Genomic DNA, 25,140 nt, shown 5'->3' with positions numbered 1-25,140 from the left:
TTTTCCCATAGAAGAATCCTATCCATACAAGGCCATAGAAACCTGCTGACATGATTAAGTAGCTGTATAACTGTATCAAAACATGTAAACAGATCAGCACCATCTTGGCAGTCGTCCATTGCCTTTTCATTAGAAGAGTTATAGCAATACTGGACAGTTTTATGACCTTAAAACTGACAGCAGGAGATTCAACATCAGACTGAATTTTATTCGTTGGAGAAAGCTCAGAGAAGAGATGAGATGCAAGCCAGATGCCAAAGTAACCTTTGTTAGGCTGCAAAAGTTCAGCAGTTGTCAGTCGTCAGCAAATGTTGTTGAACAAGCCACACACAGACACATTCCTGCACACTTCATAACACTTCAAGCTACAAAAGCAATTTCACATATGAGCAGCATAGCTGGTTTATGGGAAAAACTTTCCCCAGGAAGTTGTTTTCCTTCCAGGGGAAAGTGTTTTCCCATCATTTTCAGGACCCCAAAACTGCTTTTGCATGAAGGTAAAAGGCAATTTTGTTTAAAAAAAATATGCATTTGTTAGTATAACCATGTCTATATGAACAACTTAAATGCATTAAAATGAAATTCTGAAGGTCAAGAAATTAAAAATATTCACAATAATAACTGTGTATTTTCTCTCTTTTATTTCTAAACCATATTTTCACTTTGTCAGTCTAATCCACTGAAATGGCACGCCGTTTTTCACCTCTCATGCTATCTTACCTATTGTCATGTCCCCTTTTTGATCTATTATTGATCTGCTTCTAGTGGGGGAAAAACATTTGTTTGAATGCAAGAAGCATCAAAAAGATATTTTAAATACTTCCTTAGTAATCTCCTTGTCTCTCGGCGCTCCTCCACCTCCTTTTCATTTCCTGTGTTCCTCCACCCAGTACAGTGTGGAATACATCCATTCTGAATGCGAGAGAGTGGAATACAGATATGCTGCTCCATTGTGTACATTACAGGAGAGTTTGTCTGATATCGGGGGTAAGATTAAAAAAAAAAAAAAAAAAAGCATGAATATGTGTGTGAGAATGGGTGCAGAATGTTTCTGGAGCTATCTGTGTCAGCTTTTGGTGGAAGTGTCTGAAAGCCATTTTCAGCAGGCGTTGATTGCTCTTTCTGCAGCAGCTTTGTGCTTAGGTGATTTTTTTTTTCTTTTTTTTTTTTATCTGTTGCAGGCCTAGAGGCAACAGAAAACATCCCATAAACTCAAGGTCACAAACTGAATCCCCCGATGAATCACCAAACCCTTCTCAATCACTGAAGGTTGTTGTACACAGAATGAGCTGCAAGAGATGCGAGAGAATAAAAAATCTGTTTTTTATAGTGTTAAAATGATATGAGAGGCTGGATGTCTAGCAATCAAGCTGGTTCCCAATCTGCAGGCATCCTTGTGATGGAAAAAAAAACTCATGGAAAGTATGGAAGTAATGCGATATGGGCATCTTGTACTGCCACATCCTCAAGATCAGTCGGTATCACCGTCCAAAAAGTAGTGCAGTAAAAAAAAAAAAAAAGAAAAAGTTAGCTTTGAGTAGGTTTTCACTCGACCGCTGTCAGGTCTGTGTAGGTATGCAGAGGCTTGACACACATGTCTTTGGATCATGAAGTGCATCCCAGCTACGCAGAAGTACTCCTCTGTGATTGGTCAGAGTGTGATTCCATATTTGCGGATGTCTGGGTTTTGTCGCTGAATGCACACACATATATATATGGATGTAAGTCCAAAAGTAAAGAAGGCCATCGGCCGCCATTTCTGTCCTAAAACAGGAAATATTTGCTGGAACTGAAGCGAACCACAAAAAACTCCATGCTACATCTGCAGACCCTACGCTCGCGTATAAACACACACTCCATCTGCGTCAGCTACGCAGACCCGACCTGATGCAGACGCAGTGCAAGGATAAACCCGCCTGAACTTAAAGAAAAATGAAAGGTGGAATGTAGAAAGTTGCCACCAGTCTCACCAAAAACAACCGTGTGTTGACAAGGGCGATTTGTGAGACGGCAACATGTCTCCAGCTTTGTGCAGAGCAGTGTCGCATCGCACCATCTGCCTTCCATGTGCAATAAAACGTCTGGGCTGTAAAAATGTTAACTTATGTACATAAATTCTTTCCCCTAGTGCCAAGCAAGTTGCACTCTTCCCCCTGTCTTTACCTCGTTTAACACCAGTTACTGTAATTCCACAGGAATATAATATCTCCAGCTCTCTGTTCACCTTTACCACCTAGTTTCTGAAAGCAATCACTTTTTTCCCCCCACAGAGAACTGTTGGTTGCTCTATCTTGCCCACTTGAAGTTATTATTCTTCCTGCTTTAAAATATATATATATATATATATGTTTCACTCTAGTGCTCTGATGCAATGATCAATAGTAAATTGTAAAAAGAAGCCCTGGTGGATTGGCGATTATGTTTGTTTTAAAGAACAGAATATTATATGAATCTATATGTCATATTTCAGGGTTCTGAGCTTAGATGTATTATTTACTTAAATTCTGAGTACTTTTTTTCATTTCTCTTTAAAGGGTCTGAGCCTCTGCTGTGTCTCTGTTTAAAGAGAAGACCTATGAGCAAACTAAGAAAACACCAACTTAAGCCACAGTGTCAATCTGAGCTGAACTCAGGGTTAAAACGTGCTCATGGTGTTGACATTTGCTCAGTTTCTTACAGTTTTCACCAGTAGGGAGAGGTCATTATTAATTATCTTTTTTGCAAACTCTGTCTTTGGAAACCTTATATTTCCAAAAAAAAAAAAAAAAAAAAAAAAACAACAATCATCTGTAAATGTAATGAAACCACATTTTATTCCCAATAGCACACAAAAGGCGGGACAGTATGTTGAAACTGAGGTATTTTATTATTTCGTTTATTAACATTTGATGCAGCATTCCAACTTTTTGGTATTTGGTGAAACATTAAGTCAGGAGTGTTCAGCTCCGGTACTCGGGGGCCACGATCCTGCAGGTTTTCAGTGTATCCCTGTTTCAACACATCTGGCTCAAATTAAGCAGCTGTTGTACAGAACTTCATTGACTGTTGGATCCATTTAATGGAAGCCAGGTGTGTTGTAGCAGGGATACATGGAAAACCTGCAGGACAGCAGCCCTTGAGGACAGACTTTGAACACGCATGCATTAAGTGAAAGGACTAACAGATCTCACTGTCTGAATAAAGCACTTTATGTTCCCCGGGGATCATGAGTGCTTTTTAAATAAAGTTTGATTTTGTTTGATAATGTAAATCTTTGTTTGTTAACCTTTTTTTATTTATTTATTTTTTTTGCATATCAGCTAACCAAACAGAAAAGGAAGCAATTGACTGAAACTTTAAAGTTTCAGGTGAAACTAGGTGAATAAATTATGACCTCACATAAAGCTGAACTCAGATCTCCAGTAAGAAATCTTTGCTACAAAAGTCCATTCGCAGTGTGGAGGCTGTGTGTGATGACGTTGCTATAGTTGTAACTGAGCGAAGGACCAAAAGGTTAGAAACTAGAGCATCAAAGTGCATAAATAAATGATATGATTTTATATGAATGTATACAAATTTAGTCAACTTCACACTTTTTGAAACTGATTTAAAAAAAAAAAACTCTTTCACAATATTTTAGTTTAATAATTAAATAAATAAATGTAAATAAATATTGTTGTCATTCACTTGCCAAGGCAAGTGTAACCTACATAAACAGACCCTGTAATACCAAGTTTGTTGTTTTCTAATGGGCATAATGGCTTTCATTACTAATCTTTGACTGCAGAGATTCACCATATTTATATTTAACACAGCTTTAGAGAATATATATCAACTAGATATAAGAAAGTTGAAGTGGAACATATTATATTAGATATTTCTAATTACTAATGTCTGTTTTTGTTCTTAAAAAACTCTTTATAAGCAATATTTATTCAAAAGTAGAGCTAACCTGAAGTAAGCGACCAGAAGCCACCTGAATCACTACACAGACCCATGCTACTACAGAGTATGCTGCATTGCAGAGCAAATAAGATTAACAATAAAGAATCTGACCCTGGAGCTGCAGTGACACAACGAGCTGTCCAGCTTTTATTTGTCGGCGAGTTTACTGGCTTATCTGTGCGAACCCTCACATTCACTCATATAAACCTCACACAGCCAAACATGAACCAATACACAGCACAGACCAGAGTAGGTGAGAAAATCCCAACCACAAACAAATCAAATAAAAGACCAAATCATATCAGTGTACAGTAAAATCTAGGATCTTTTTGGAATCTTTATTGGCTTTAATCAATAACATTGTGTAACGTCATTCTGTTGTGGAGAAGAAATGCAAGCTAAAGGACTGAAATGGAACAGAAACAAACTTGTTGAATCAGGTTTATCTGTATGATTAACAACCACTTTTCAAAACACATTTTTTTTTTCCTGGTTAAACTAAAGAGTACAGAAAAAAAGTTTTAAAGTAAAAGTGCTAGTAAATTAGGCTGTACAAGTTGAACTGCCATTTATCCTTTCCCCTGCAACACTTCTGCACATGACCCTCCTTGTGCATAAATCACACTCTCTTGAAGGCTCAGAGTAGTTTGCAAAGGTAGCAGAGCGAGATCCACAGCTCAATTAGCAACATTAGCTAGCGGTGCTTCCCAAACTTCCTGAGCCATGACTCCAAAAATCACATAAGTTGGTGTTTATTTTACAGTGATCAGGGCCCATGAGATTATCATGGACCACAGTGGGGTTCAGGACCCCACAGTCTGGGAAAGGCTTTAACCTCACACCCAGTAATGTATGTGCTGATCAGAGCCCTCTTTACCAGTAGCGTAGCTCCAGTTAAAAACATGTGAGCATGAATAAGAGAGAGTGTCTGAACCACATATGAGTCGGGACCCTGTTTTTTTTTGGTTTTTTTTTTAATAATGTAAATGCCCATGGGGGCATTCACATTATTGAGATCCTGTTCGGCCATTTTTATTATTATTCCACTGAACTTTGCCATGCTACTGCTCTTGCGCCGTTCAGGTCACTTTAATCATTCAGATTTTAAACTGTGCAGCTCCTTCGGGACGTGTGCTACGATTTTTTTTATTTTAAATCTTTGTAGTTTTTGAGATATTTAGCATTTTGTAAAAATAAATTCAGCCTTGTGATTGAAAGAAAGTTCTTCCAAGAGGACTGGACCTTGCAAAAATTCAGCACAGCGATTGGTCAACAGGGTTTCAGAGCTCTACACCAGTTTGCAGTGTCCGGTTCATCAATTTCCTGTCCCCAGTGTCTTTTCTTGCAAAGTCTTTGAAACGCTACTCCTCCGACACCGTTTGTCTCACTTCAACCATCCAAGTATCAAACTCTTCAGCCCATTCAGTGGATATGTTCTACGACTTTTGGTCTTTGTAACATTTAAACTTTGTAAGTTATTAAAGTTTTTGTCAATGTATTGAAATCTGTTCCTGTTATTCGACGGAACGGAATTCAGCTCAGCAATTAGTCTATTTTGTGCACCGGGACACAGGTACACATACAAGGCACTGGTTCAAATGCAGCATTTAACATATAGCTCCATTGTTGATTGTTGGCTGTTGCTTCTGTGATGGCGTGCAGTTCTGCAGGCTGCTCAATGCGAACTGTTGGGCTCAGCTGCGCACTTCAAGGAGCAAAGGAATTCATTTGCAAATGTCCCAGTTAAATATGAAGGATTTGTTCCAACAGTACTCCCTGCAACATTTCAAGACTTTGATAAATCTTAAACACATTAAACAAAGTTTTACACATTGAACAAAAAAGTCTGTCACATCTTTACTGGAGTTTAGTTCAACCTTGCACATGTTTTTGCAATCCCGCTAATGACACCCTGCTGGAAGTGAAAAACAAAGGCGTTCCCATCCCAATTGGAAAAAAATTCAATGCTTTTTCCAAGATGTAACAAAGCATACTGGCAGTGTAGTGAGTAGGTCAGTATGCTTCAATACAGGAGTTCATGGGTTCAAATCCTGATGTGGGGCAATTACAAAAAATGTCACTTGTGATTTTTTTTTCAATTTCTTATACTTATGCAATTTCATTTCAATCATTCAGCATAGTTCAATAAATGGGCATTCACATTTGCTATTATTTCAATAATAGCTGGTTCTAGTTATTATTATTTTGTTGACTTAATGGCATACTACATCAAAATATCAAAAATATGGTGCACAAGCTCATGAACCCTCAGTAAGGTACTTTATGCCTCCAAAGTACCTTACTGAGGGTTCATGAGCTTGTGCTCATGAACCCTCAGGAAGTATGAAGAAAGGGGTTTGGACTTTTTAACTATGTATTTTCAAAAATGTAGCTTGCTCAAAACCCTTTAATTGCCAAACTTTAGCCAATAAACGCTAGAACCGAATGCAACTTGCAATCATGATTACAAGATGTAGACCTTTATGATTGTTTGTAATTGCTTGGGTATATGAACTTATACATTACTGATAATTGTACAATGACAATTTCTCACACCAATATGACAAAACTCACTCTAATAAATACATATGCTGCTGTCTGCAGCCTGAACATGCAGTCTTTCACTCTGACTCTACCATATAGACTGGTGGCTAAGGATCTGTTTATAAGTCACAATCCCCCATGCACTCAGGATTTGTGGATGGCTGGAAGGTCTTTTGAAAATGGACTGTACCCTTATTTTGCTTTTTTGTCATTTGTGTTGGTGATAATGCATGAAATCAACAAAGTCAAGCAGCCTCTCTCATCATAAAGGAATCATGACACCAACAATCAGAAAATAGCATTGAGTTGAGCTTGCCAGTCAAATTAAAATTAAAAAGAAGGAGAGAAAACAAAGTTGCATCTTTTGTCTTTGATGCTGTATGCTCATGCACGTGTGGGTGCTTTGTCATGCAGAGAAACTGATTGTGTTCTCTGCTGGATAATACTTCCTGCTGAGCGTCAACATGGACATTCCCATTGGAACCAGTTTGCTCTAATTAGAGAGGCTTGACTTTGAGATCATGATCTGCACACCCGACTGAACAACCCTGGGGATATACAGAAATGGGGAGGGATTGCACTGATGAGACTAACCAGCTAAGGGTGACGAAGTTCACCTGTTCATAATGACCTCGGGGAGGACACAATAGTAGCTTAGAGTTGATGAACTTGACCAGACATTAATATTGGAGAGAGCTTGAGGCAGGAACAGCAGCAGATGGGGTTAGTGGGGAGTGTCCAGGTGTTATAGGGTAGAATCAAAAAATGAAGAGAATAGATGAACGGGCCACAGGTGTAAGGGGAGTGACTCAGGGGGCATAGAGTTGAAGGATGAACTACTTTAAGAATGTGAAAGCTTGTTTGCTGAAGAGGCAAAAAATGTGGAGAAACAATGGAAGTCGGAGAAAAAAAAATAGAAGAAGAATAAGGTTTACTCAGTCAATAAGGGCTAACGGGAAACAGGGAGGGATGGAAAAGTCAATGACAGTCTATTCATTTGTCAAGGAAAGAAAAATGGATAGAATGAGCAGTGTACAGAAAGAGTAGAAATAAACATTAGAAAAATGGAGACATCCAAATGCAGAGTAATATCACCTCCGATGGGAAGGGAAGCCGGTGATGCAGATGGGTTGAGTTGACTGGGAATATTTAACTTTGTTTTGGCTTGATGATCTTAATGGGCAAGAAGCTGCGAGCGCACAAAACAAATAAATTTGTTGTAGACCGTGTAGCTTTAATAGAAATGAAGAAGAAGGAGGATGTCTCAGTTCAATGTTCGCACTTCAAGTTAGAGGAAGGAGACTAGAAGAGGAGTCACACTTCAAACAGTGGTGTGCAGTCAGGGTAGGCAGTGCCTAGCCAAGTCAGAAAGTAATAAATGGAATCATTCTATTTTAATTATTAGTTTATATATTTCCATTTCTTTTATAAATATTATTTTCAATCTAATTTTTCAGATGATAATTTGCTATAGCCTGTCATAGCTATTGATTTGAAAATCATGGCATTTAGTGCTTTTCATTGATTAATAAAAAATGACTCAACATCACCTCCTCCTGGCCAGGCAGAGAAGCTGCACAATCCACCATTTCACTGTATTGGTTGATACCATAGGCGCAGTCCTGCATTGCCTTTCTTCCTCATATCAGCAACAATGTGTGTTGATGCATGCGGAGTCCGTTCCCCTATATAAAATTATTTGCCTAAAAAGGCAGATGACTGCGCAACCTTTTTACCTTACCATAACATGCCAATGGTCTATGTACGTTTACAAAGAATGAGTGAATTGATGCTAGCCTCTGAACTTTGGTTGACATTCTCACCGGAGGGATGACCCTGTTAGAGAGGCTTAAACAATTTGCACTACTTTCTTTTGAGGAAAAATGTCAACTTCTGGATGTGATGACATATAAGTTAAATAGTCTGGAGACTGAATCATTTAGCTAGCTTTGCAAGTTTTTTTTCTCATCTTGTCTTTCAATCTTGATTGTGTTAGATTAAGCAGGCGCTTAGCTGACTACACATTTAAATGATCATTTCTGTGTCCGGACTAATTTGCAACTGTTTGCCTATCCAACCCAAGAGCTCACGGCATACGGCTGACAACAAATGTAGAGCAAGTCCAGTCAAGACTTACATTCCTTGTTCTGGCAGAACTAATCTGTTTTATTTATTCAATAATTTTGTTAACTTAAGCAATATATTGAGTAAGTGCTAGTTTCCTCATGTTAAATAATAAAAGACTTGATGTTTTTTGACTTGCTAACTTTGCTAAAATGTAAGCAAGTCACTGATTTAAAATGCTTCCTGTTGTCCAAACGGTGGTTAATAGGTTTGATTTTATTTTATTTTTTTATTTTTTTTTGTAGTTTGCAACCTCGCTGTAAGGCAACTTGGCCCCCAGTTGCTGGTTTTAGCCTCAGTTAGGGAGAGATTTGAAGTGGCCTTTCTATGTGGAGTTTGCCTGTTCTCCCTGCATGCTAGCTGTCTGGCTAATTGATCACCTTACACATGTAAGCTGCTTTGGATAAAAGCGTCTGCCAAATGACTGAGAATAGTGACTGTAGTGTTCCAAAAACACAGTTTGATAGTCATGCTGTCTTTTTTACTGTACTGGTAGTTACTTTTTAACTTCAGATAGATGCATGCCATTTCTTCATTTAGAATGTAATGTAACCCTTAACCCAGAAGGCTAATTCAGCAATAACCTTTTATCCGTTCTCTTCTCCGAGCGCTTAATCTTTCTTTCCTCACTTTCTCCAATACTATTCTTATGTGTTTCTTAACTAAATTAGCCACAGTGTGCATTAATAATAGCTGGTGTGTTGGTACCCAGTTACTCTGCATGTGACATGTTGTGACATGTGCCATAAAGCAAAATGCAGCTGTCATATGACACTTCAAGCTGGGGAAAAATGTATTTATTTTTCATCTTGAGGATGCTGCAGGGCAAATGCAGCTCCGGGAAAGTGCATATTGAACATCTGTGTGCCATCAAAATGAGTCTGTGATTGTCAGTTGATGTCATTGTTTAAACAGAGAATAATAGCTATTTGTTGAATACAGTGATCCACAGAGGTCTCTGTCATGTGTTGGTCTCTATTTGTCACACACAAAACTGACTCAACGTGCTGCCCTCGTACACGCATCAGGTTGTAAGTAAGTAGGAGATGTTTTTGTTTTTTTTTTCACCCAGCCGTTCTTTCTAAGTGAGAAATTACCCTCTTAAAATTCACAACTCACTAGATGTGATTGTGTTGCTAGAAACATCCACAGTTATGGATTGACAGGCTGAATAGTTGTACTATAATAATATACTGACAGACAAGCAACTTATCGGCTGTCCTCCACTGTCGAGTTTTGCTCTTATATCGAGTCATTATCTTCTCAGTCAGAATAAATAGATATGATGGCCATCTAGCAAAAAAAAAAAAACCACAACACTGATAACAGCAGACAGATATGCATCTTCAAAGATACAAACACAACAAAGAATTTAGATCTAATTGGATTTAAGGAATGGCAGACGGGAATAATTTATTGTTCCAGGTCCCAGCAGACCACTAAACCCCAGCTTCTCACGTTTGTCTTCTTTTGAAACCACATATATATTTTATGCCAGAATGGTGTTGTCAGGAGAGATTAGAATGAACCCAATGAAGTCTTGATGCCTTAGCGATGGGAAACTACAGGCATCTTGAACCAGCTGCCGCACCGGAATGACTTCAGTTTTCAACACTATTGTTGCTTTTAAGGTTTGCCTGGGATTAATATTTTGTTATCGATACCATCTGCATTTTATGTAAAACATTTTTTTTTGTAAAGGATACTGTGACGTTTACATTCAGAATTAGCTGCTGTTATGTTATAATTACTCTCCCATCCACCAATGAATGTTTCCTATCTTACAGCCGCATTTCATGGTGAGGATGCAGCAGTCTTTTTATTTAACGGTTTTCTGACTGAAGGTAATATTTGCACAGGTTTAAAGATGTTTTGCTGTCAAAGTTAAACTTTTTTAAATGTTTTCTTAGTATTTCAGGCCTCATATTGATCATGTAATTTTACAACCACGAAAAGGTAAATCCATCACGGGGGTTTGTGGGCAGTGATGATATGTTTACATACATAAATAAATCACACTTATATAAGTATTGATGATATTCTGATGTGTCCACAATTTAACCTTTCAAAACTGAGCTATGTAAACAAACTACAGGCTGGAAGTGGAAATCTAAAACCTGTTGGGTTGATTGCTCAAACCTGTGCAGCACTGTGAAAATAAAAATAAAATGTTAATATTGCATAAAAATATGAATATTTTTAATATCAGTGTCCAGGGATTCTCAAAAAAATATACAATACAAGCAATATAATGCTATTTATAAAGTATTAGGCAGTATGTGCATTAAAAAGTATGTTTTCCATGTTGTATTTATAAATATTAGTAAATGCCTGTGAATATTTTGGACTGCATAAACAGTGAATACAAATAATACTTTTATTATCATTATTATTCTAATCATGTTTGCCTGTCCATGCTCAATGACAAGTGCATTTACAGGTAACAGATAAAAAAAAAAAAAAAAAATCTGGTTGTTTCCTCTCATGCATATGCATAGCAGCAGTCATTAAAGCAAAGAAATATGCTTCCAACGACTCACACAAATGAAACGTAATTTCCATGCCACCCCAGCCTCCTCCTGACAAGCCCGGTCATCTAACTCAGTGTTTTGTTTTTTTTTTTTTTGCTTATTTATGTTTTATTCTCTCCCCTCACTTCTATTTCTATCAGGTTGTTTTGTCTCTTTTGATCAACTTTATGGTGCTCTCCCTTTTGTTTCACCTCTTCTTGTTCATATTTTCTCAGAGACTCTGGATCACGGCGACAATATTGCCTCTGTAAATTAGTTTTTAAATAATTGCTTGAGACTGCAGCACGAGCCTGGCTCTGTGTCCATGTAAAGTACATCATTTTCCCAAATAAGCTCAGTTTTTACTCCTCGTTCTGCCTCTGCTGTCCTCTACATCCACATTTCACTGTAGGAATGTTTCATTCTTAATGTATTTACAGGGAAGACTGCTTAAAACTAATTTTTGCTTCTTATTCAAGTCCTTCCATGTATTCATTTCCTCTCAAGCATCTCCTTATCTATCTTGTTCTGCTTAGACAAGGCAAAGTGATAACAGGCTGAGAGGAGAGATCCATGCTTGAGGAGGAGAAAGGAAAGTTGTTGCTTTGAAAATGCACAGAGAACAGGAGGGGAAAAGCAGATTTAGAGATGCGAGCAGAGGGATGAAGCAAAGCCAGGAGGTAGAAAAAAAATGAGCAGAGGGTATGGAGGCCGCTTTGAACATGAGAGAGGAGGAAGGAGAAGCAGCTGTTTGGCTATGAGGGTCGTTTTGCAGCAATCGTTGAGAACTCGCGCAGAAAAGAACAAAAAAAAAAAAAAAAAAAAGAGTGAGTTTGTCTGATAGAAATTTTAGATGCAAGATGGAAAAAGAAGAAAAAAAAAGGAGAAGCAAGAAGTTGCGGTAACTGGAATTAAGCAGCTGCTCAGATTCTGTTACCTCCCACACTGGAGACCGCGGTGAAAATGACTGTTTCTGTGGCGTGAGGCATGAGTTCAGGCTTCATTATCACTTTTAGTCTGTCATTCCATATTCTCTTTCGGGGTTTTCTTTGTCTGCCTTTCTGTATCGCTCTCCCCCCTATTAGCACCGTGGATGTGTTGCACGCAGACGGGAGCATGTTGGCACAAAGTCAGAACACACACGCGCAGCCATGTTTTATTAATGCACGCCGCAGTGTCGTTTTTGCACTCGCCTGTCATAAACATTTAGTTTCTGGTGTGAAGACTGCCTGTCTTCTCCTACTTATCAGTCCATCACTCCTTGTTTTTTTAAGGACTCACCAGCTCTTTTCCCACATCACTAATGCTCGAAGGCTTCACCAATGACCCCCTCTCCGAGTCGTTTTCGGTCATTTGCACATGATCCAAAAAAGTCTGTTAGAACTCTGTACCGGTGTCTTTTTTTCACAAATCATTACACCGCTGCAAAATTAAAAGAAAGGGTGGCACTAACTCGTTGTATAATGTGATCTATACCATGAGGGTCTGACATATCCCTCACACCATCTCCCCAGATCGTCATACAGCATATGCTAGTCGCATATGTCACATCATCATAGCAGCACATCTTTGTGCTGCAAGGCTGACTCGGTGCATGGAGACACACACGAGATGGGCTAGTTCTGCCTCTGTTGCGACCTCCTGTGCTGGTATATCAGAGGTGGTTCAACTTTCATCCCGTACCCCATGAGTCTTGGCTTGAAAGGAAACATGAAAGGGGTTATCGGCTTTGCATGTCGGCTGTCCTTTTGACTCTCAACTTTCACTTGACTGTTTGTGTCTCAGTCCGGCAGATTTTTTTTTTCATGTATCTCAGACACTCTATCTGTTGTTCTGCTTTCAGCCGCTGTAGTTCTTGTCTTGTATGAAGCATCTTTGTCATTGGAGCAGCTTGTTTTGATTATAAAACATCTAAAAAGCAGCTTTTTAAATTTGTAAAGGAAAAGGGACAATATTTCCAAAGTATGTTTGGTTCAGTTTTTACAACATAATAGTTCCAACATATCTAAATATTGTTGGTGGAATTATATGTATTTAATTTTTTTAAAATCATTTTTGCTGTTTTTGTTATTAGTACTTCAGAATAAAGATTGTTTGGTTGGGTCTACGTTGTGTGAGCCAGGTATGTTCAAGGTTTGGACCAGCTTTTGCTTCTTTATGTCACATCTATCATGTGTGGACAGATGCACACGATTGTTTATTTAGTCTTAAATTTTTGTCCTGTTTCAAATGTTTGTCACCTCTTCATACATCCATCAGAGATAAAGCAGGTCCTCAGAAAATGTGCATCATACTTTTTCTCTGCTTTCTTTTACCTTTTTTCTGTCTTTTTGCCTCTATGAAGTTGCCCTCACACACTCTTGTTCTCTCTTCAGTGGAATTTTACACCATTTTTTACCAAGCAAAAGAAGCACACACTAAGGACTTCATCCACTCCTAAATATTAAACACAAGCTCAGACACTTGACTGAGATGCCTGTTACTATAATGCAAGTAAATCAGTGTGTTGTGCTCAAAGGTCCTTCACTTCTTTTTGTTTTCATCTTCATGTTCCTACAAGAATTCCAGCCGTTGCGGGAATATTGTTAACAGTGGTTATGAAATAAAAAGCAAAGGGGAAAACATGTAAATGAATATGAAATATTCATGTAATCTTGTGCTGATGTTTATTTAATAACAAACGGGTGTTATGAAGACTGCGTGCGGCACTGGCTTTTCAGGTTATGGCGAAATCTTCCGCAGTGCAGCATTGTCCTTTGAATAGCGCAGCATAAATAAGACGAATCACGACAGGATGAGGTGGAGGTGTGTTGCCTGGGCGACAGGTGAATCATTTGCTTTTCAAGGTTATTCCGGCTTAAGCAATAAGTTGTGAAAATGTACAAGTTGATATGTGGCTCATGAGAAGAGATACAGCACAGGTACAGGATGCTAATGCTCATATGTTCCTCTTTTACTCACTTTTAACTATAATTAAACCTTTCAAACTATGATATATTAGATTAGAGCAGTGTTTCTAAATCCTCAGGAATCCCTGCACTTCATTTTTAATGGGCAAGAATTTAACACACTTGAGGCTCATTTACAAGCTTCAACGAGCTTAATGAGGAAGAATCAGGTGTTTTGGAGGGGGACCATGCTCAAAACATGCAGGGCAGTAGGTCCTGAGGACCGGGAATGAGAAATACTGGATAAGAGTAAATAGAATCCTTCTGCAGCAACACAATCACAAAGCATCCTCACGGAGTCCTTAAACTGCAACAGGAAACACATGGAGGGTTGTCAAATAGCTATTTTTACATTCATAATGATGGAGAATGTGTAAAATATAAATAGAAATATAAAAAGAATGCAAAAGGTTGCAAATATCATAAACAAATATTTAAGTCAACATATACTATGTGCTATATTTTATATAATTCATGAGCAACATGAGGAGAAACATGTTGCAACTGATCAGGTTCATCGTGAACATATCAGTGATGGGACTGCAAATATACAAGCACCTTAGAGAGGCAGCGTTTCTGAGATGTAAAGATGGGCAGGGGTTCAGAAATCTTCAAAAACCTGTCCAGCAAGATCAAAATAATGATTTTTTTTTATTTTTTCAAAGTAAATCTATGCAGACTTTCAAGATTTCCTCACTGTTCAGAAGAGGATCTGAAACATTCAGAGAATCTGAAGAAATCCACCTGCAAACAAGGATGAGGCTGGAAATCAGGCGGCTCTGCGTTAAAAAGGGAATGATTCTGTCATGGAAATGACTGCGTGACTCAGGAACGCTTCTACAGATCTTTGTCCTTGAACACAGCTCATTGTACTGTCCACAAACGCAAGCTGCAAATAAGATGCTATGTTTTAGCCTCAATGTTTGCTGTTGACCTCTTCCTGTAGATCAAAACAAAGGTCATCACCCACACCTCCCTCCACCTCTTGGCCCCACTCGCCTTGTCTGGAAATGAGAATGCAAAATGTAAAAACAATGAGCAAAACAAGATCATCATTTTGTGCAGCATGTTGATGTACGGTATAACATTTCATTACTCTCCGCTTTAGAGGAAGAAGGTGTTGACTCTCTTGGTTGTACCTCTCTGGTTTCTTTAGTTCCAAAGGAAGAGCACTTGAAAAGTAAAAAGGCACGGCTCTTTTAATTTTAACAGTGACCGGGAACGTACTTAAACAAAGGCATGCTCATACTTGCAAAGATCCTCTATGCAGACAGACATCACACTCTAACACAAGGCCAGTGTTATTTTGGTTCTGTTTCTTTCTTTGTCTGACAACTTCCTTGCAAAGGGACATTGTTTCTGTAGAGGTAATGTCGTAATGTCCTGGTCCTTTCATGGACGTACATGAACCTGCAGCCGGGTTGGCTGGTAAACACGGAAGCTGGAGACGGTGTGTGATGCCAGGCAACGCTCCAGATCAATTCAGTTCAGTTCAGTTCAACTTTATTTATATAGCGTCAAATCACGGCAATGCCATCTCAAGACGCTTTACAGACAGAGAGGAAAACATAATGAAAGCCAATTCATAATAGCTTATATAAGGAAACCAACAGATTGAGTTGAGTCCAACTCTATCTCCCATCCTGAGCAAGCACACTGGCAACAGTGGGAAGGAAAAAACTCCCTTTTAACAGGAAGGAAACCTCTGGCAGAACCCGGCTCAAGGACAGGCAGCCATCTGCCTCTGCTGTGTGGGGGGAAGAGGACAGAAAGACAAAAGACAACAGGAACTGCTACTCCCGGCCAGGGAGACCTGCTGAGACAGGAGACATACATGTTAATGATGCAACACTGTTATTGGGGGGAATAAAAGAGAAAGATAAAGAGAAAAAGAAAGAAGCGCAGTGTATCAGGAAATGTCCCTCAGCAGTCTAAACCTATAGCAGCATAACTAAGGGATGCTAACCATCCCTAGCTATAGGATTTATCAAAAAGATAAGTCTTCAGCCTAGTCTTAAAGGTGGGGAGGGTGTCTGCTTCCCTAACACTAACTGGGAGCTTATTCCATAAGAGAGGGGCCTGATAACCAAAGACTCTGCCTCCTGCTCGGCTCTATGAGACTCTAGGAACCACAAGTAAGCCTGCAGTCTGCGAACGAAGTACTCTACTTGGTATATAAGGAACTATGAGGTCTTTGATATATAGTGGTGCCTGGCTGTGGAGGACTTTATATGTAAGGAGAAGGATTTTAAATTCTATTCTAGATTCAACAGGCAGCCAATGAAGAGAGGCTAAAACTGGAGAAATATGATCTCTCATGCTGGTTCTGGTCAGGACTCTGGCTGCAGAATTCTGGATCAGCTGAAGGCTTTTCAGGGCATATTTAGGACAGCCCAGTAATAGAGAGTTACAGTAATCTAGTCTCGAAGTTACAAAAGCGTGAACCAGTTTTTCTGCATCACTCTGAGACAGAATGTCCCTAACTTTGGCTAGATTATGTAAATGAAAGAAGGCTGTTTTAGTAACCTGCTTAATATGTGGGCCAAAGGTTAGGTCCAAGTCAAATATTACTCCAAGGTTTCTCACTGTAGCACTGGAAGCTAAAGTAATGCTATCCAGGTTCATTACAAAACTGGTAAATTTAGCTCTGAGTTTTTCAGATCCAACGAGAATTACTTCAGTCTTATCTGAGTTTAAGAGGAGAAAATTTCTAGACATCCAAGTCTTCATGTCTATGAGACAATTTTGTAGCCTATTGGGCTGATTTGTTTAATCTGGTTTAAAGGTTAAGTATAGTTGAGTATCATCTGCATAACAATGAAAGTTTATTCCATGCTGTCTAATAATTTTGCCTAAAGGGAGCATATATAGCGTGAAGAGTATTGGTCCAAGTACAGAACCTTGAGGAACTCCATGACTTACTGTAGTTTGTGAGGAGGACTTGTCATTTACATGAACAAACTGAAGTCTATCAGATAAATATGATTTAAACCAGCTTAACGCTGTACCTGTAATTCCAATCAACTGTTCTAGTCTTTGTAACAGAATGTTATGATCGACTGTATCAAATGCAGCACTAAGATCAAGTAAGATAAGTACGGACAGAAATTCTTTGTCTGAGGCCATAAGAAGGTCATTAGTAACTTTCACCAATGCTGTCTTAGTACTATGATGAGCTCTAAATCCTGACTGAAACTCTTCGAATAAATTATTTCTGCTTAGATGGGCATGTAGCTGAGCTGAAACTATTTTCTCCAGAATTTTGGACATAAATGGGAGATTAGATATAGGTCTATAATTTGCTATCACCTCTTGATCCAGAGATTGCTTTTTAAGTAAAGGCTTGATTACAGCAGTTTTAAATGATTGTGGTACATATCCTGTTATTAAAGACATATTGATAAGATTTAGTAGTGATGTATTAATTAAAGGGAAAATGTCTTTAAAAAGGCTTGTTGGGAGAGGATCAGTGATTCCCTGCTCGATGACCAGTTTCCTGCAGGTTTTTCCCTGCACACGTCTGCTAAATACACACTGATTTGAATCAGGTTTGTTGCAGCAGGGACACTTGGAAAACCTGCAGGACACCAGTCCTCGAGGACCAGGATTGGGGATCCCGGGTCCAAATAATTTTTCATGCAGCAATTTTTCTTCAATCAAGAAAAATTGCAGCATGAAAAGCATTCTGGAAAAGCTCTGACTTTTCAGATTCGAAGTTACTTTGACTGAGGCGAAGTGGAAAACAGCTGAAAGTCCATTCCAGTCATCCAGACTACGGAGGAGAAAAGCATCTGGCTTGTAATCAGCACTCATTTTGAAAGCCTGGTTGTATTGGAGTGTGTTTGTGTCTATGGACATGACAAATTGAAACTCTTTTTCATGGAAGCATGTTCCATATTTTAGCCAGACATTACTAAACATGCAGCATGACCTCTCAGCAGAGGAGTCCAGATGCTGGACTGGTCAGCCTGCAGTTGAGCCGTTTCACTAACTGAAAACATGCAGGGAATCGTAAAATCCAGATGTTTTCAGTTCATTTAGTGATTGTGATGAAATACAAATAGAAAGGTGGGAAGTAAAAGACTCATGCTTGTTTGTGGCTTTTAAACGGCATGTTTTATCAAATTACCTGCAAGTTTGTCAGTGAAAGTTCGGCCTTACCAAATGGACGACTTTCCTATTAATTCAGTAAAACAAACCATCCAACAGGATTGGGGGTCTTATCTGCTGATGATTGGACATTTACTGAAAGGTTCATCAAAGGCTAAACACATTGCTGCCGTTAAATCTACAAAATTTCCCTCACTGCTCCCAGTTTTTTTTGCAATAGAGAGATAGTGAACTTAAATAACTGTGGAGCTCCGTCATATTACAGTTCAAGGACCTGAGAAATAATTGCCCTGGTAGATATAAGAAAGTTTAGTCGTGTGAGTAAAGCAAGAGGGAAAATACATTCAGTTAGACACTTCTTGCAGGGACTTTCTTCATAATGTGAAGCATCAATAAGAAGTTGAGACATTTACTTTGGTCTTAGTATTGATTCAGTCTCCCTCCATTCATCTTTCTTACACTTTCTCAATAAGGCTCATTATCCTTCCTTCTTATGCCATCTGTCTTTTACCTATTATGTATATATTTCTCATTATTTTTGCTCAAATTGGGAGCGTATTTACTACTTCCTCCTCTTTCTTTTTCTCTCTCATGTTTCATCTCTCTTTCCATTCTGTGTGACTGGTTTTTTTCGTCAGTTAAAGTGCAATTAAATCTCTCCCCACCTCTCTCCCCCTATCTGTGCTCTCTCACCTTGTGTCTCTCCGAGTTTATCTGTTTTTATCTGAAGCACTTCCACCCTTTATTTCATTTATTTTCTCTTTCTGTCCAAACATTTCTTGCCTCTCTGACACTCCCCACTGTCTCGGTTTCCAGTCTCACAATATCTCCCTGTTTTTGCTCATCAACTTCTTCTTTTTTTTTTCTTTTTTTTTCTTGCTTCCTTTTTGTTCCTCATCAACCCACCACATAAATGGCTTATCGCACACAGGTGGGATTACCATAATGCTGTGTTCTCTCCTCATGCTGACTGTAATTGCATTTCCTTCATGCTTTCCAGATTCAGCAGCATGATTTGATTGTATCGCCGCATAAAAAGAAAGGAAAGGCAGCGAGTAAGACAGAGAGATGAGGATAAAAGGTTGTGTTAAGCCTTATTGGTGGGGAGAAAACAGAATCTGGGAGGACACATAAACTCACCCATGCGTGCGTACTTTCAACCACACCACTATACAGCTCACACAGGCATCTGTAGGTACTGAGACCTTTCCTATGAGAGCTCATAAACATGCTGCCTAGAAAAAATATTACTCTAGTAAATGTAGAATTTTACTGTAACACGTGAAACTTGGCTATTAGTATCCTTGGATCAGCTGCAAAGCAAAGAATACAAATGAAGCATTGCTTGACACTTGTTTTTTTTTTTTTTTTTTTCATGCACAGGCCGTGCCTTTTATATGAATGTGTGTTTATTCAGCTTGATAAACCTTTACAAATGGCAGCGCTGCTCCTCATCCTTTCATAAACAAACGTCATCAACTTTTTAGATGTAGAATGGAAAGAAATAGTACCTGGTAGAGGAACATGCTAAAGATGCAACAAAGTGGTTCAACCATGAGAGGAAGAAGAGAAACGTGACTTTTTCTAAGTGTTTTGCATGGATTGGAGACTCTCTACACTGTTTGGTTTTATTTGCAATGTGACAAACAAGAGTTGGCTAAAAAGTGGTTTTGTATCAGCAGATAATGTCAGAAATGTCAAACAGGCTAAAAGAATCACCATGATGGAGTCGATTGCATTCAGATCCGCTGCCAACGCTGCAGGAATTGGAATTTCAGTAATTGATGTGTTTAATGCCCCACGACCCTTCCTCGGATTAAGCGGTTAGGATAATGAATGAATGCATTTAGTGCACGGTGTGTAAGAACTATTGACAGGTAGTGGAAATGACATCAAATGCTAAGCATGGTTTTGAATGGATGGTGGCCTTCAGTGGACAAAACTCCTCCAGACATAAACATGTTCTTGTCTCCAAGTGGTTCCAGATGCAGGGAAGTACTTCAACTTTGTGCACGCTCTTCTTTTATGTACTTTTTGAGGCGTCACTCATTCCCAGCTGGTACTGCAGTTTTGAAGCTGCATGCCAGAATAATTAGCTTACTTTGAAGTATTTGTTCGAACGAAGTTTGAAGACATTCTTCGTATTGTAGTGGATGGAAATTCAGATTGAAATTTAAAAAAGAAAAAAGAAAAAAAGAAAAGAAAATTCAAATGGTGAAAGAAATTTCTGCCTTTTTCTGGTAGTAGATTTATTTCATATTTGGCATTTTGTTGAGCTTCTTTGTGAAACTTGAAAAGCTGCCAGATGAAAGATCCTGTACTCAGTCTCTTCTCTGTTTGCTCAGAATAATTTAATTTTATTTTATTTTATTTTATTTTATTTTATTTTATTTTATTTTATTTTATTTTATTTTATTTTATTTTATTTTATTTTATTTTATTCTGTTTTTGTGTTTTTATCATCTCTTGATTTAACAGGCATACATCCAGGAGAGATTTGTTGATTTGCAGGGGGAGCACTCCATTTGCTGGGATAACAAATTAACTTACCAAAACCATTAAACTTATCCTCCGTTTCACTCTTCTTCCTCAACAAAAGCAGCTCAAGGAGTGATACATCCTTAATTTGTAAAATATTTGGCAATGCACCTTTACACTTTGTATCTTTTGGGATTTGAAATTATTCCTGTCACGATCTTTCGACACTTAAAAACCGCACCAAATCATCGTCATTGTGTTAAGCAACTTAGCTGATGCTCTGCATTTGTTTCAGGGAGTGCCGGAACACCAGTCGTGTTTAATGAGAATGGAGACGCGCCAGGGAGATACGACATCTTTCAGTACCAGATCACCAACAAATCCACGGCTGAGTACCGAGTCATCGGATCCTGGACCAATAAACTCCACCTCAAAGTGAGATTCCCACAGACACACACACACAAACAGCATTTGCACCAGTGACAAAGGTTCAGAAGCAGCAATGAAGCAGTAAAATCTAACTTCACTAAAAACAAGGAATATTTAATGGCTTTGTTGAAAAAAAAATATTATGCCAATAAATAATTTTATTTTGTTTATTTTATTTACTTCCAACCTCCTGTTTTCAAAACAGAACTGAGTTTACTCTTACAGAAATGTTTCAAGCTCTTCAATTGTTGATCACCTTATTGATCCAGACTTCTGTGTTATACTGCAAATATCTTTACAAACATTGAAACTTTTTTCTGTTTTATTGGTTCCTCCGAGGCTTTAAAGATAAAATACCTTCAAAGACTTAAGCTTAGGCATCACTGTTAGCAGCTGCCTGAATAGAAAATCCCATCTTACTCAGCTGCATTTTAGGTATTGCTCTCAGTTCAGGTTTGTGTGTTTTTTTTTCATCATCCTTAATATCAAGAACTGTGTCATTGGAATGTTAATCAATAATTTCAATTAGGCTTTTTATTGGAAAACTAGAGGAATAAAAGTCTGTCAGTCATCTTTCTGTTTTTGTCCACTCTGATAGATGAGTTTTTTGCTTTGATTAAATCTGAACCACAGATTTAGGCTCCGTCTGCATGTTGCCTCACAAGTAAACAAAACCTTTGCATGATTGTTTTGTTTATGTGATAAACACTGAAGTAACTCCATACCTCCATGTGGGAGTCACATGGTCTTTTGGCTAACAACAGTTGCTAACAATTGTTGCAATTCAGTCATCTGTTTGTAAAAATCTCCATTCTGCTGTTCACATGGAAACTTAAAACTTCCACACCAGCCTGGCCAAGAAAAATGAAGAGATTTATTCAAATGATCTGTTCAACACACTCTCTCAATTCTGATGAAACATGGGCTGGACACCAGTCCAGTGGACACTGGAGGTGACCTCTTCAACAGAACCAGACTTCCTCTAGGATAAACACCACCCAGTCCAAAAGTGTGTGTGATATTCTCCTCCAAGCAAACCCCTGAGTGTATAAAATACTGTTTCCTCTACTCTTCAGCTTTGTATTTTTGTTTCAATCTCCTTCTCAACCTAATTTATTAATTCCACCAATTTGGTTATAGTTGAAAAATTAGGGTTGCAGGAATCTTCTTGCTTCACACCAACCAGGTTGTTTCTAATCTTGGCAAGGGCCTTTCTGTGTGGAGTTTGTACATTCTCGCCAGGTACTCCAGCTTCTCCCTGTGGAATAATGCATTTAGGCATAATTGGGGGTAATAAATTGGCACTATGATGAACTGGGAGCCCATCTAGGATTCATACTTTCCATGATGTCAGCTTGGTTAAACTCTCCTTCCCACTGACACTGAATTAAAATAGAATAAAAAAAAACGTAATAAGCTACGGTAAAATTTATAGATGTCCGATATGATTGGCCGATATCAACATTAAAATGTGATATCAGTCGTGATCAGAATCATTTTTTACATTTTTTAATGACAGCAATTTTACACAACATGCAGATATTATATTTCAAACTCTCCAGCTAAATCTCCTCCAGTTCAGAGATGACAAATTATGAGAGATGTTTCGAATACTTTTCTTGATAATTTTGTTTGTTTGGCACCACTTGATCCAAAAATATCTGTATCGGTGGATATCGACATCGAAAAGTAAGATCGGGACAAAATTAGTGTATTAGGTATCGGTTAAAAAAAAAAAAAAAAGCCTTTATCAAACATCCCTAGTAAAATTGTTTCTTTTTTGCTTTTTTTAGCCATAAAATACAGTACTGTGCATGTGCTTGCATTACTAATCTAAAAATTAAAAAAAAAAAAACATAATGTTGAAGGAAACTGACTTGCCACTATATTAGTCTCAGTTGCTCACTCACAAACTTAATCCTCACACACAAGCAGACACATAAAGTCTTTGAGCAAGCTGAAGTGCCGCACTATAAATCCACCCAGGACTTCATTAGAAAAGCCAGATGACAGATGAGAAGACTAATAGATACAAAATGCTTCCTGGCTGATGGACGGTCTGGCGCAGGGAGAGCGAGAGAGAGGAAGAGAGAGAGAGGTAGCAGCACTCCAAAGGACACAATGCAGTGGAGACACACATGATTGGACACCTCGACAGCTGACGAATCAGCAGATGTCTGCGATTTGCTTAACAACCAATTTGGGTTTGAAGTCACGCAGGACACATTCATGATCAATAAACTGGGTGGTGATCAGAGTGAAGAGCGTCAGGTCTTCACAGATGGAGAAGAATCGTGTATAAAGTATGAGTTTCATGATAGATACACGTTTAGGATTCTCGGAAGTTTAAGCAGATCTCCATCATCTGATAACATTTTTAACCGATTATTAATGGCGGCGTAAAAGATTTGCTCTGTATTGTTTAGCTTAAAACATAATTTATTGCACTTCTAGCCAAATATGTTTTGCGTGTGAATGTTGGGCTATGAATAAATGATGAAGAAAACACTCAGTGGAAAAAGAACACAGGTACATTCGTCACCTTGTATTGGTGTTCAAATGCACTCTGAGTTTTTGCTACTTTTGTGCCAATAATCAAATAAAGTTGACTTTTTTTTTATTATTATTTGTTATCCCCGGTGACTGCTTCCTGCTAACTAGTTTTTGTCAGACTGCTGCGCTTGTGTTCATAACACTTCATTTTATTCAACACTCGTGGCAGTGCATGGACCTCGGGGACTTTGTGCTCTGACAGACTTTCTCTCAAACCCGTGCAGAGGTACATGCGGTTTAGATGGAAATGCACACACACCAGAGAAGCAGGAAGCTAAAGGCTTTACTCAAAAGCCAGTGTCACATAAGCGGAAACAATCTAATTGCACACATGGAAAGAAAACACACACACATAAATGCAGACACATGCACACACAGAAGGAAATACAGATGGCCTGCTTGTGCCAGATCTGATTATAGTCAGGATGCTGGCTTTCAGTTTAGCTGGTGTGAGATTTGTGCCTGGAAGCGTTCAGGAAAACAATCAGAGGGTCTGCTTTTGCTAATTGCTCTCAAACCTCCCTTCAAGGCACACATTCTGCAGGTACACAGAGTGTTATAGGGCTGTTGACACACAATAATGTGTGTATCAGCAGATGGCTGCCAGTTTCCTTGCTGGATCATATCCAGTAGAAAGACTGATAATGTTTAAGCGGTGTGCATACTTTCCTTTCAGATGGCGGCCATGCGTTGGAGGACCGGGGACCCAACTCTTCCGGCCTCTGTGTGCAGCATCCCATGCCGCACGGGTGAAAGGAAGAAAGTTGTGAAAGGCGTGCCGTGCTGCTGGCACTGCGAACGCTGTGAGGGATACCATTATCAGGTAGACTTCTAAGACAGAAACAACACACTTTAAAACGAATCAGTTTCATCCAAACTGTGGAATATTCAGGTAATTCTACATTTATTTATTTTTTTATTCTAATATGATAGTTTGCTTTTCTTCATTTGATTTTTTTTTTTTTTTTATTATAATTTGCACTGTTTTTTTATTCTGGATACCATTAACCTGGATGTTACTTAGGTTGCTGTTTAAAAAAAAACTTTTTGTAAAAAAAAAAAAAAAAAAAAAAAAGTGTTAAAAATATCCTGACCGAATGTCTAACCTCGGCGGAACTTCCTGCGCCGTCTCTTCAAATCAAACTCCATTAATTAGAGGCTTCCAGCAGTTAATTAACTATCAGACTTGTTGCAGAGACAGGAGGTTTGTCTCGATGTGCATTTGCTTTCAGAGAGCAGTTTAAGTGCCAACTGTTTCTCCACAGTGAGAATTGCGATTTGCACTTTTTTTTGTTTCAAAGCATCTTAAGCCATCAAATCAAGTGCTCCACCTAATTGTCCCATTTTATATTTATATATGCAGGAAAAGCCCCACGGATGCCATTAAAGCAAATGGAAGTATAGATGATATGAGATCAGGGAAAGAGTTTAGTCGCATGTTATAAAGACATCTTTTATGTTAATTATCTTTCTGGGACAGTTTGGCAGCTCGTGTGTTTCTTATGTTTGAAAATTTCCAG

At 38.5% G+C, this 25,140-nt stretch overlaps 1 protein-coding gene across 1 annotated transcript in view; it reads left to right on the top strand.

Moving 5' to 3' along the window:
- The window catches only part of grm8a (glutamate receptor, metabotropic 8a), a gene marked incomplete at both ends in the record, with an annotated part of 304,303 nt that overhangs the window by 238,792 nt on the left and 40,371 nt on the right, over positions 1-25,140 (top strand). The window contains 2 exons of the mRNA XM_079263525.1: positions 20,934-21,073; positions 24,297-24,443. Coding sequence (XP_079119651.1) covers positions 20,934-21,073; positions 24,297-24,443 — 287 coding nt within the window. The remainder of the gene's footprint in view (positions 1-20,933; positions 21,074-24,296; positions 24,444-25,140) is intronic.

This window comes from Telmatherina bonti (genome assembly GCF_933228915.1).
Source record: "Telmatherina bonti genome assembly, chromosome: 23".
Lineage (NCBI taxonomy): Eukaryota > Metazoa > Chordata > Actinopteri > Atheriniformes > Telmatherinidae > Telmatherina > Telmatherina bonti.
This window is presented reverse-complemented; position numbering and strand designations above follow the sequence as displayed.